General features: G+C 39.0%; 1 protein-coding gene across 24 annotated transcripts in view; it reads right to left on the bottom strand.

Moving 5' to 3' along the window:
* The window catches only part of RAD51B (RAD51 paralog B), a 638,238-nt gene that overhangs the window by 380,698 nt on the left and 243,551 nt on the right, over window positions 1–13,989 (bottom strand). For 3 of the 24 annotated variants that reach the window (XM_044773838.2, XM_070513847.1, XM_070513848.1), the window contains exon 10: window positions 10,410–10,585. The exons of the other annotated variants lie outside the window; for them this stretch is intronic. In XM_044773838.2, the coding sequence (XP_044629773.1) occupies window positions 10,413–10,585 (173 nt within the window). In that variant the 3' untranslated portion in view covers window positions 10,410–10,412. The remainder of the gene's footprint in view (window positions 1–10,409; window positions 10,586–13,989) is intronic. 24 annotated transcript variants of the gene reach the window in all.

Genomic DNA, 13,989 nt, shown 5'->3' with positions numbered 1-13,989 from the left:
CTGTTAAAACTCTTTAAAAACCAATGCCTTGGTGGAGGTAACATTTACTGTTTACTGTAGCTCTGGTTGTTAAGGGTTATTGCTAAGGTCCCAGTTTTCCATGACATCAGCAGCATTCCAAGGGAAGTGTGTGTCAGTGACTTTCAGTAATGACTCCCTTTTCCAAATGTTCAAAGCTTCTGCCAAGCTGCCCTACACCTGCACACCAGCTGAGTTGGAGGAAAAGGAAAAGCAAGATGGATTAAGTGGGATTTTTGTCTGGGTTCCTTAATGAGACTAAAGGCTTTTCTTCCTTCAGTGTTTGGTTTTGTGCAATAAATTGATGCCAGTCCCTTCAGGAGTGACATGACTCATCCTTAACTTTTCACAAGCCAATCTGACCATCTCTCATGACCTCTCACTGTCATATTCTGGACTGGACTTTCAAGAGTGTTCTTCTGCAGGAAAAGTGCAGGGCTTAGTGAGATGATCAGCATGGCATGCCAACACTCTGGGACGGTTTCCGAGGGAGGCATCTGCTGCTCCCCAAATCAGCAGGAAACAGAAGCAGTGAAGAGACGCTCTGTGTAGCTGCTTTAAAGATCACCTGGCTTTCAACATTGCACACCAGATGTGTATTCCCAAGGCAGCAGCAGAGCTCACACCAGAGGCTGTCCTCACCAAAACAGGGACCTGTTTAACTTAACCCAAGGGTGCCCACTGCCTGCTCAATAAGCTTAGGACTGGTAGGGGGGCCAATACTAATTGTGTACTTATATAAGACCTTTCTTCCCAAAGGTTTAAAGCATTTTATCAACATTAAACTGAGTATTCACAATCCTCTGAAAGGTGGCAAATATTAGTTCACGTGGGAGAAATTGTGGGATAGGGTTGAGGAGAATTAAGTCCTCTGCCAAGAGTGAGGCAGTAGGAGAGCTCATGGAGGTCCCACACCTTTACCCCTTAGGTAATGACCCCTTTCAGGGCTTGCTCCAGTCCTGCCTAGGCTAGACTAACCTGCTTTTTTTTAAATTGGCACCTGAGCTAACATCTGTTGCCAATCTTCTTTTTCTTTTTTTTTTTCTTCTTCTCCCCAAAACTCCCCAGTACCTAGTTGTATATTCTAGCTGTATGTGCCTCTAGGTGTGCTGTGTGGCATGCTGCCTCAGCATGGCCTGATGAGCAGTGCCATGTCTGTGCCCAGGGTCTGAACTGGCGAAACTCCGGGCCTCCGAAGCGGAGCGTACGAACTTAACCACTTGGCCCGGGGGGGGGGGGGGCCCTAACCTGCTTTTTTATCCCAATCAAAGGGTTGTGAAAAACAAGCACTCTTGTTAACAACGACGCAAAGCTTGAAGCTGTCAAAGGAAAACAAGAACAATTTTATGTAAAGACAAAGGAATGTCCTCCTAAGGGTTTTGAATAGAATGATTTGTGCATTCAATATCTGTTTCTATGAATGACACAAGGCAGACATTCAATCTTTCTGTATCTCAGTTTCCTCATCTATAAAAGCTAAAAAAAAAAACCATTTAGAATATCTCCAAGAGATATTTCAAAATTTTAATAATTAATGTTTTGACTTGCATGGAGATCTTTGAGGGAGGATCTCTGAAGTGCTATAAAGTGTCCTCTTTTACAGTACATTACACAGTTCTGGAGGAAATTCCTTTAATTACTGGTATATTCTTAGGAAATAGGAATAAATTCATGTGTTTTTAAGTGATTTTTTAAAATAAAAAGTCTCTATAATTACAAAAAATAATAATCACTTTCATCTTGTAGTAACAAGGAATTTTTTTTAAGCCGTAGGAGTGGCACCCCTGTGGTTTACAGCAGCCACAGATAACAGACTAACAAAAACAGCTTTTTCCCAGTTTCTCTTAGACTTCATCAAAAAGAATTCAAACACGAAAAAATACTACAGAAATCATTCTCATTCCACTACAGATTGCCTATGAAGATTGAAAACCCAACTCTCGGGTTCAATTCCTGAATTAAACTATGAAAGTCTGTGCAGTGTAATCTCACATCGAGTCCTGAGCCTCAAGTCCCCTGGATAATTTTTAAAGGGAGAGTTTTACAATTATGGCTTGTTAGCAAAAGATTGAGCTATTACCAACTAGAAAACAATTCTTTCAATAAACTTTCTGGTACATAGAATTAACAGTTATCCCTGAGACCAAATTCCACAATCATTTTCATAAATAAATACATAAATTAGGAAGCAGAGAGAGGTTTTTATCCAAAATGCTTAAATCCTAAGAAAAGAGAATCGGAAAAACAAAGTTTCTTTTCTTCTTGAAGACAAAAGATTTAATGAGTTACTAATCCCTCAGTAAAGTCCCTTTGGTAACTTCCCTATTCTAAGCCATACTAATTTTGCTGGGAGACTGTGCTGTTAAAAGACGTTGTTTCATTATGTTAAACTACACAAAAGCAATGTAATCAAACGGGGAAATATGCTTCTTATTTTGTTATGCTACCAACCTATACTTATCCAGAAATTCTAACTGCCAAGTGCCTTTTATCTAATGCAGACTACATCTTTCACCACGCACCCTTCACCACACAAAGTAACGTCATTCAGAGTGGAAAACTCGGAATAAAAACCTGAGCCCTGGAAAAAAATACTAAATGGGAATCTGCCTCCAGCTCTGCAGATTTTCAAGCTTCTCCTGGCCTCTTGGGTCTGGAAGCTAAACTTTTGTGCCCAGAATATGGCTGGATGAGGAAGGCAGTCTCAAATCACACCCTGAGGGCTAGGAACAGAACACACAGTCTACAGTCCTCAAAGAGGTCTGAGGGCTTGCGCTACAGAGATCCTTTCTCATTGGCCCTTGGTGATGTCATGCCCATGTCTCCAGGGCCCAGGAAATGCACCATGACTAATGGAGTGCCTCGTTTGTGAATACACATTCCATCTCAGAGGAGCAGCAACAGGCAGAGTTTCAAGGCAACGAAGGCCCAGATAGAGAGCACCCGTCAGCCATGCACAGAGGGCCTTCAGTAGTCCTGAAATAGACTGCTCTTGTTCACCTCCTTGGAAAACCCTTCAGCAACTGCCACTGCAGGAAAGTAACCCTAAAACTGGTTTGTCTTGTTTTCAAAAGTACTCTCTTTCAGGAAAGAAAAGTGGGCATTGTAATAGGGGACACATCCTTACAGATTCCTAATGTATTAAGGCAGGGTTGGCAAACTTTTTTTCTGTAAAGGACAAGATAATACAAATTTTATGCTTTTCAGGCCTTATGATCTCTGTTGAAACTATCCATTTCTGCTCTTGTAGTGCAAAAGCAGCCATAGACAATACCTACATGAATAAGCCCAGCTGCGTCGCAGTAACATGATTTACAAGAACAGGCGGCGGGCTGGCTTTGGGCCATGGGCTGCAGTGTGCTGACTTCTCCATTAAAGAGTGAATCACCCCTTCCTCTGCCACATACGCAGGCCAAAGTGCAGTTCCAGGAAATAAGAGTGCAGTCACAGGAAAGGATATGAAGGCGTTTCCACAATATACCTATGACGGCTATCCTACGTAGAACCTACAGGTCGTTTACAGAGACACAGTCCAGCCCACGGTTTCAGAAGATGGCTCTGGAGTCAATCGGCTGGGTACAAATTCTGACTCTGCCACCTCTGAATTTAAGGCCTTGGTCAAATTACTTTACTCCTCTGAGCCTTGGTTTTTTCATCTGTCAAGTGAGTTTTCAAGTTATTCTTACTCAGTAGGATTAATATGAAACTTCAATGAGATAACATATAAGCAAAGCTTATGTCAACCTTCAAAAACAGAAAGTTTAAGAGGTTTAAGAGGCAAAGCATTTATCTGAGATCAAAGAATTGCAATTTGGGGAGCACAGATTCAGGTAGAAACATAAATAGTGTCCCTCTAGGGAGTGAAAGTCATGGGCTTTTAAAGGCAAAGAAGAGAGGTTTTATTACAAAGAATTTTATTTGGAGTTGGAGGCAGAGAGCTAGCCTTGGCCAAACACTGACTGACTATTGATTCTATCTTCAGAAGGTCCGCAGTCCTCAGTCTTTGTGATCAGAATGTCCACTCTCCTGCTGACTTCTCAAACAATTGCTTGTAAAATAATTGCCATTTTGGCTCAGTCTAAAGGTTTGGCCCAGTCCAAGGTTCAAGAGAGCAAGGCAGCCCTGGAAAGGCAGCCCTGACTCCATTTTAAAATGGCCCACTAAAGTCAATTTTGGCAATTAGCATAGTGTGTAGGACCCCATAGTGCTCAATAATTATCTGCCATTATTGCTAGATTTTTTAAAAAGTGACCATTATTATTATCCCTGATTGCAGTAGCCCAACGTGAAGAGGCACAGATCACCAAAGATGCTAGTATACTTAATTTTTTTCCAATTCTATCAATATCTATTAATACTATCATCATCTTTAGTAGCTGCATAGAATTCCCCAAAGAAGGTACTATAATTGAAGCAAATTCCTATTGTTCAACATTCGTTTACTGTCTTTTGCCATTATAAACAATACTACGATGAACATCCTCAAACATACATCTTTGAACACTTGTTCAGTTTTGTTCCTTGGTACAAAAAGGTACATACATTTTAAATAACTTATAATTATTCTGCCAACTGGCTCTCCAGAAAGGTTATACCAGTTTCTATTTCTACTAGCACTGAAAGAGAGGATCTGCTTTCTTTTTTTTTTTTTTTGAGGAAGATTAGCCCTGAGCTAACTACTGCCAGTCCTCCTCTTTTTTGCTGAGGAAGCCTGGCCCTGAGCTAACATCATGCCCATCTTCCTCTACTTTATACGTGGGATGCCTACCACAGCATGGCATGCCAACGAGTGCCACGTCCGCACCCAGGATCCGAACTGGTGAACCCCAGGCCGCCAAGAAGCCTGTGCCAAGAATGTGCGAACTTAACCGCTGCGCCACCGGACCAGCCCCAGGATCTGATGTCTAAAATTCTTTTTTTTTTTTAAAAGATTGGCACCTGAGCTAACAACTGTTGACAATCTTCTTCTCTTTTTTTTTTTCCTGCTTTTTTCTCCCCAAATGCCCCCAGTATACAGTTGTATATTTTAGTTGTGGGTCCTTCTAGTTGTGGCATGTCTAACATTCTTGACAATACTACAACTACTTTGTTTTAACACTGGAAAAGTTAAGACCCAGAGAGGTGAAATCACTTGCTCAATTTTAATGAAAAATGCTTAATGTTTCCTTTGGTCTACAACTTTATAAAACATTTTATAATTATTTTCATAATGGCCAATCTTTCCAGGATCCGTACAATTGGTAATTATTATTAATAATCCCATTTTATGGTTGGGAAAGCTGGAGCCCAGAAGTTTACTTAAGATATCCAAAGTTCTCCAGATAAGGCGAAGGATATAGGGGAACAAGATCAAGCTAGAAATAAACTTCGTCCAATTATTGGCCCGTGTAAGGCTCACCACAGCATCTCAGGTAAAATTTAATTTTCAAACAGCAAAGAAGTATACTGCCTTCTCAGGAACTAATTTTTCTTTCTTTTGGCCATTAGTTAATCCAAACAGAGCCTTTTTATTTTTTTTGCTGCGAAACTAAATAAGCCTATAAACCAAATGTCCTCTTCCCAGAGGAAAAACTCAAAACCCCTGAGCTTTTGATGAGAAAATCACAGATCTAGACATTTGTTAAAATGTACTTCATTCACTCTGTCGTATTATCTTGTTTTATTTTCTTCTTAACACTTATTACAATTTGAAATGTATTACTTGTTTGTAACAACTAAGTTCCATGAGGGCAGGGATTTAGTCTCATTTACTATCTTTTCAGTACCTAGAACAGTACCTGGCACATAGCAAGTGATTTATCAACATTTATTGGATGGATGGATGGATCCTCCCCAAAGCCGTCTATGTATTTTCTAGCTTTACAACCTCCCAGGCAGGCAGGCTTTGGCATGTACTACACATTCATAAGCACTGTCATTCCCTACTTACAACACTGCAAAACAAACCAGCTTCCTAGTGGAGATGCACAGCCTGTCTCTCACCAGCAGAGTTCCTAGCCAATTACATCCCAGTCAAACCTTCACTATTAGCTGAACCATGCCACATGCTGGCACATGCTGGCATACCATGATCTCCCACCTTACCCCTTCACCTAGGAGATGCTGCCACTGTTAGCCCTTTTAAGTATGTGTACTGGTTCTGTGTTGTGTATTAGGTTTGTCTGTCTCCAAAAGAGCCTCCCAGATGGGTCAGGAATTAGATTGAAGTTCTGAAGACATATATACCTCCTGTTCACTGTTTTATTTAAAAATGTAATGGGCATGGTAGTTAGCTGACTATCCAACATCCATTCTGCCCCAAATGATCAATGTGGTCCTATGTGGCCCAATACAGTATCCACTAGCCAAACTCATTATTTAAATTTAATTTTAAAAACTCAGTTCCTCAGTTGCACTAGCCACATTTCAAGTGCTCAAGAACTGCCACATGTAGCTAGTGGCTACTGTATTGGATGGCACAGAAATAGAACATTTCCATCACTAAAGAAAGCTCTATTGGACAGCACAGGACCTAGTCAAACATGGTAATCCCACTCACCTTGCCTGAAATTGATTTTAAATGGGTATGTAACAGAATTCTGGTCAATAAAACACATGTCAAGTGGCTTTTGGGAAAGGTTTATTTATTTCTGAAAAAGTCTCACAAGAGATCGTCTCTCTTGTCTTTGGATAATGTTGGTTTAGAATGTGATGGAAATGGATTCTCCCCTGAAGATTCCAGAAGGAATGCAGCCCTGCCAACACCTTGACTTTAAACTTCTTACTTCCAAAAATCGAAGAGAATAAATTTGTATTTTTATGTCACTAAATTTGTGGTAATCTGTTACAGTAGCAATAGGAAACTAATGTAGATATTTTCTGTAAGGTTACCAAGTTTGTACTGGTAATGCCAGAACTCAAATCTTCTCATTCTAGGTCCAGTTTTCCTGCCACCAAAAACTTCTATATATTACTTCCTTTTCAAAGATAGGAGACTCTCAGTTTGATGCTTTTATTGTGTTGTATGGAAAAGCACCTGATTAACCACAATATAGGCCCACTGTGTAGTGGTTAAGAGCATAGCCTCTAGGGCCAGATAGACTGGTTTCGAATCCTGGCTCTGCTGCTTGTTAATTGACTTTGGGACTTTAGTGCATAATAGCTATTCTGTGTCTCCGTTTCATCATCTATAAAATGGGGCTAACAATATTATCTTATAGGTTTATTATGAGGATTTAATTAGTTAATATTTGTAAAGAGTATAAAACATGCCCAGAACAGAGGAAGCGGTATGTGTTGTTACAATGAACTTTAAAAAGTATGGCTGATCTCTCTGCAATCTCTCACACAGGAACCTGCTCACAACAAACAAAATATTAAAGGCTACTGAGTAACAGAATTTAACTCAAAACTAAATTTTCAACTCAGAATGTCTCCTAACTAATTTCGACAGTTTAGACCCTATTTTAGAATTTTCTCTCTGAGCAAGTTACCTTTAAGCCAGACTTAAATTTTATATATATTTTAGCAAGATTATAAACAGGTCAGCCAGTTTACAGATAGAAAAAGTGTCTCATTTATACCATAAGACTGACATGGCATCACAGTTTTTATAAATGATACAAGGTCAGGATTTTTAAAAACATGGACTATGCAAAAGGCATTTGATTAACTGGCTCATTCCAATGGCTGGGCTTCATTTTATAGAATAAGGTTAACTGCAGCCTTTGAGATCTCGTATTTAGAAGCCTCAAGCACTCTTAAGGTAACTTAAGGCTCTGCCAAAAATTCCCCTAATTGGAAAGAAAGTAACTAAATATGAGGATTTTCCTCCTCATAACATCTTCTCATGTGTATGCTTGCAAATATTACTTGCTTGGCTTGGTTTTCATTTTAATGGAATGCAGCCACTCCCAAACCATTAAAACCATTCACTGAGATTTAGACGCACTGCAGCTGGGATGAATGAGAAAGATTCTGTAACAAGAAATGGGAATTAAGGATATTTAATTGAATCAGTGAAACAGTCACAGGCAACACAAACCTATAAAAATAAGAAATAAGAACAAAAACGTAAGCTTCATGAGGGCAGCACTTATGTGCATCCTGTTCCCCTTACAACCCTGAGCCTAGCACAATCCTGACACACTAGTAGGTGTGCAGTATTTGTGGAATGAACAAATGGACTGCCAAAAGCAGCCAAAAGCTAATGTGTATAAACAAAGCAACATGGAATGTTGCCGCATCGTCTGGCACGTTTGGGACTGTGTGGAGAGAAAAATATTGGTAATGTGAGGTGTCTTTACTTGCAAAAGTCAGTAGTACAAGTAGAATCCTATGTCCTCCTTCCAGTCCATAAGGAAATTTTGCTGAAACTCAAAGGGAAACTGCCTCCTTAAACAGCTAGATTTTCTTTTTCTTCATTAGTTAAAACACCACTAAAGAGAAACATCAGTGTTAGAATAGAGTCAAATGCACAGGCACCCCAGTACTCTTGAACATTGTATACTGAATGATTTTCATCTTAAATTTAACCAAGTCTGAGCTGAAAAAGGAGAAAGTCGAGCAGATAATCTGGCAATTTAAAATTCTTTAGATCAATCAAAAATATGCAAAATCTATTCCTTCCTTACTTAAAAATAGAATCATCGTCATCAAAATTTGAAACCTGCACTCTCCAAAAGACCCTGTTAAGAGAGTGAAAAGAACATTTACAGCCTGGGAGAAAATATTTGTAAGCTACGTATCGGACAAAGGACTTGTATCTAGACCATGAAAAGAACTTTTCAAAACTGAACATTTAAAAAATAAAAAATCCAATTAGATAATGAGCAAAATGATATGCAGATATTTCACCAAAGAAGATACACAGATGGCAAGTAAACACATGAAAAGATACTCAAATTCATTAGCCATTATAAAAACATAAATTAAAACCACAAGGATATATTACTACATACCTATCAAAATGGCTAAAATAAAAATTAGTGGTAACACCAAATGCTGAAAAGGATGTCAAGAAACTAGATTACTCATACATTGCTGGTGGGAATCTAAAATGGAACAGCCACTCTGGAAATAGCTTGAAGTATCTTTTAAAAATAAAAATAGATTTATCATACAACCAAGGACTGTACTCTTAGAGACATATCCTAGAGAAATGAATACTTATTTTCACTTAGGAACGTGTCCATGAATGTTCATAGCAGCTTTATTCATAATAGCCCCAAACTGGAAACTATCCGAACACCCTTAAAAGGGTGAATGGTTAAACAAACTATGGTACATCCATACCACAGAATAATACTTAGCAATAAAAAGGAATGAATTATATATCCACACAACAACTCGGATGAACCTTAAGGAAATTATGCTGAGTGAAAAAGGTCAATCTCAAAAGAAGACATACTGCATGATTCCATTTGTAAAACATTTGTGAAATAATATAATTATAGATATGGAGAAGAGATTAGTGGTTACCAGAAGCTAGGGAATGGGGGATGGTGGAGTGTGGCTATAGGTCTTGCAGTAATGGTACAGTTAAGTATTTTGATGGTAGTGGTGGTTACACAAAGCTACACATGATTAAACTGCATAGAGTTACACACACACACACAAATGAGTACATATATAACTGGTGAAAACTGAGTAAGTTCTATGGAGTATACCAATATAAGTTTCCTGGTTTTGATACTGTACTAGAGTCATGCAAGATGTTAACATTAGGGGAGGCTGGGTGAAGTGTACACGAGACTTCCTGGGACATTTCTTTGCACCTTCCTGTGAATTTATAATTATTTCAAAATAAAAAGTTAAAAAAAACCCCAAATCATCTTAAAACAAATTATTTAGATTTAAGTGTTCTATCCCTTTGAAGGTAACCTATATGATTTTAAGTCCCTAGTTTCCATTTTTCCTGTAAGTATACAAGACTCCTCCTCCACAAGACATTCATTTTTAAATAATAAAATTTTTCCTCCATTCTCAAACTCCAAAAAATAGCAGGATAAATATTCCCTGGTTTTCAACCAAAGTAACCCTTGAGTTGAAATACACAGAAAAAGAAAATTTCAGGTATAACCCAAAACCAATATGTGCCTGCCTTACCTAGAAAGCAGCTAGAATCTTTGAATCTCCAAGTTGGGAAGAACTTGGGTCTTCCAGTTCAAATTCCCACCAACATAAGAATCCTTTCTATAATATCTCTGACTGGTCCCACCTTTGTCTGAACACATACAGTGACAGAGTAATAGACCCATTGTTTTGCCTGCCCACCACATTCCCTTCTGACAAAAGCATCCCTCTTTCTTCTGTGAACTGCTTTTCTCAGTTCTGGTTCTACCAAGGGCCAATTTTTCCCCATACCCTAGTTCAGTCCAGAGAAGGCAACTGAACCAAATTGAGTGTCCTACCTCTTAGCCATGGTTCATTTGCTTAGAGTTGGACTCCTGGCCCACAACGGACCAGAGCCTTTTCCCAAGATTTTTCTCACTAAATGTGATAGAGACAGTTTCTCTGCAAAATTGTGGGAGGTGAAACTCAGGCACTCTTAGCAACCACGTTTCATATGATGTACACGAGAGAGAGTCTGCAGAGAAAGAAAATGAAGCCAATACTCAGAAGCAGAGACAAAAGAAAGAGAAATAGGGCCAGCTGCATTCGAGTCCCTGCTTCTAGTTTTTTTCTGAGGCCCATTGGTATGTCTGCCCTTCCCACAGTTTGGCTGGTCAATCCTTTCTTTGTTCACATGAAATATTCTTAGTATTTTCTAATAATTTTCTCTTTTTACCAAGCTACTGCAAGTCAAATTTCTGTTACATGCAACCAAAAGAATCCTAATAAAAATAGGAGGTCCATAATCTCACAACGCAGCCTGTTAACAGCTGTAATTGTTAGGATGTTCTTCCTCAAGCTGAAATACAGTAATGTAACGGTTGACATTCTAACCATTGCCCTACATCCGTACCAAGTCTCACCTCTTTTCCACGTGTTCAAAGATCATGATCACGTAACCTGCTGTGGACATCTGTTACTTTTTGACTGCATGGCATACAATTCCTCATTATTTTAATAATAGCACCCCAGTTCTTTGGGGGAAATTGCCTGTGCCTTATTGAATGTAGCCTGGTGAGACTGTGAGTCACGGTGTCCTGCCTTCCTTTAGCCAAAGAATGAGCATATGGCCCAAGCTAGACTCCCTGGGTTTGAGTCTTGACAAAAAAGCTGAAAGGTGCTGCAGCATGATCACTCTGGCAGTGGAGCCCTGAAGAATACGACCACCAGGTTTACTGGGACCTCTTAAGTTGCTCTGGCCCCTGTCCTTTCTAAGCTTGATTCTTCCACCTTCTCCTTGACTCCGTAAGCTCCTTGATACTCTTGCAATGAGGTTTGTTATTAAGTTAACTAGCTAGCCTACGCAATGAAACCCCAAAAGTTCTCTCTTTTTTTATGCTAAGTAATCCCAGTTGGATGAACTGTACTACTTCCAGTGACTCGACTTCCAATCTCTAATCTTACTGAGCCTGACTCCGTAAAATCATTTATGAAAATCTTTCTGAATGGTTAAACAAAAGGTGGTCTAACCAGAACAGAGAGAAGGAAAATATGTCCATCTCTGATCTAGACGTGTGCTTATGTTAATACAGCTACAAAGTCCACGTAACAAGTGTATAAGACTGATGGCAGATTTTGAGTTTATAGGCAACTAAAATTTTAAGCCTTTTTCTTATTAACTTCTATAAAGTCAAATATTTCCTGCCCTAAATTACACAGTTGACTTTTTAAAATCTAAGTAACATTTCAGCTTGTTAGATTTTTGTAGCTCATTTCAATTTAGTCTACAAAGGTTTACTATAAACCAGTGTTCTGATATGGATGGTTGTCCCTGACTTTAGGAATGAACTCAAATAGAGACTGAGTTTTATTCTCTGACAATGTGAGACTATCCTGATCTGACAAAGGAAAGAACTAAGAATAATCCTGATTATTGATCTTTACTAAAGGAAATTAGGAATTCTATATTTGGATCCTTGAGTGATATAAAGGAATCAGCTAATTAAATTTGTATAAAGGACCTCTGGGCCCTTGCTACTCAAAAAAATAAAGCTAGACTTTTCCTAAGGTATAAAGAAACAAAATTTGGCAAATAGAAGTAAAAAACACACACACATGCACAACCAGGCATATAGACCAAGCATTAAAAACCAGTAGATCACAAAGCCTTATTTGTTAACTCTCAACCATCTGCAACTGCCTTGCACATCTCCCTGATGTACAGGAATTCTCATGGGAAATGAAGTGAAGCTGCCACTGTTTCACCTTTTATAATTTTATTTTCAGGATCCCACTTCAGTTAAGAAACTTTATATTGCTCAAAGATCTCAAGGCTTCAGTAAAAGAATCAATTCCCACATGAAGAGAGTTTGGGGAGATTGGCTAAAGAAACACCACTGGATATTTTGTTTGAATTTCTGAGAACTTTTCCATTTTAATTTTAATCATGGCTTCAATCTAGGATGTGCTATATGATGAGGAGTTTGAAGAACAAGTACCATTGGAAAGCAATAGAGAAGAATGATGCCTAGGAGGGCAGGCTGGCTGTCCAGTCTGCAACCCAACATGGTTTTCAACTTGTTAAGTTTATCTTCATCCGTGATCTGAATCTCAGTGAATCAGTCTCAAAATTCAATCTATTAAACACAGTAAGAATGAAACCTTATACTAAGAGGAGATCCACATTAAATAAGTTCACAGGGGCTGATGTATCTGATCAGAATACTGATTTATTAATCTCCTGAGAGAAATTCAGTTACTACAAAGACCAGGAACACTTGAGTCAGACAGATTGGCATATTTTCTCCCTTGAAGGCAGCCTCTATGGACCTGAGAGCGACCTCCAGGAGCTGAGAGCAGTCCTCAACTCTTGTTAGAGTTGGTAGCAAGAAAACAGGACTTCAGTCCTATAGCTGCAAGGGAGTGAATTCCGCCAATCACAGGAATGAGCTTGGAAAAAGACCCTGAACTCCAGATGAGAATGTTGCCAGCCCACCTTGATTTCAGCCTGAATAGAGAACTCAGCCTTGCTGTCCCGGATTTCTGACCTACAGAACTGTGAGCTCATAGATATGCGTTGTTTTAAGCTGCTAAATTTGTTACAATTGAGTAATTTGATACACAGCAATAGAAAATTAATACACCTCTAGACCAGTGATTCTCAAAATGTCATTCCCCAACCAGCATCAGTGTCATCTAGGAACTTACTCGAAATGCAAATTCTTAGGCCATAAGATTTGGGGGATAGGGCCGAGCAATCTGTATTTTAAAAGCCCTCCAGCTAATTCTGAAGCATACTAAAGTTTGAGAACCATAGCAGTTCATGATGCTTAAGCAGGCACAAGCAATCTTTATGATTCGACTGTGTCTATGCTTCAATAGCTGACCAACATATTTTCTGACTGGCACACTCTTTCTTTGGGATGTCAATACATGCTATTTAGTTTTGCAGTTGTCTTTTTTGCTTTGGCATCATACTCTAAGGTGATTGTGTAAATATCCACTGTGATCCAGTACTTATTGATTTCTAGTTTAACTCTCTGAAGGAAATCCTCACTTCCCTCATTGAGAGGCACCTCATAGCTGTTCCCCTAGGGCATCTACACTGAACCTTGTATCTAGCTCTCTAGTTAAAGAATAATGTAATGAATTTAAGTCTTTACATTTTAGCTCTGTGTTGCCACCCAAAACTCTCAACTCATAGAACTCTGATAGCCACTTTCAGCAATAAGTGCCTAGAAGTGAGCATCTTGCCTCACATCTAGATAAGGAAAATTCATAAGGCATAGTAGAAAGAGTCTTGGACAAGCTGTCAAAAGACTTAGGTTCCAGTTTAGTCTCTACCATGGACTAGCTGTGTAATCTTAAGCAAGTCAGTTAACATCTCAGAGCCTCTATTTCCTCATCTGTAAATGAAGAGCTCAAAATGGATGATCTCTA

Source organism: Equus asinus, chromosome 7 (genome assembly GCF_041296235.1).
Source record: "Equus asinus isolate D_3611 breed Donkey chromosome 7, EquAss-T2T_v2, whole genome shotgun sequence".
In the NCBI taxonomy this organism is placed as follows: Eukaryota; Metazoa; Chordata; class Mammalia; order Perissodactyla; family Equidae; genus Equus; species Equus asinus.
The sequence above is the reverse complement of the archived record's forward strand: the minus strand, read 5'-3'. Positions and strand labels throughout refer to the sequence as shown.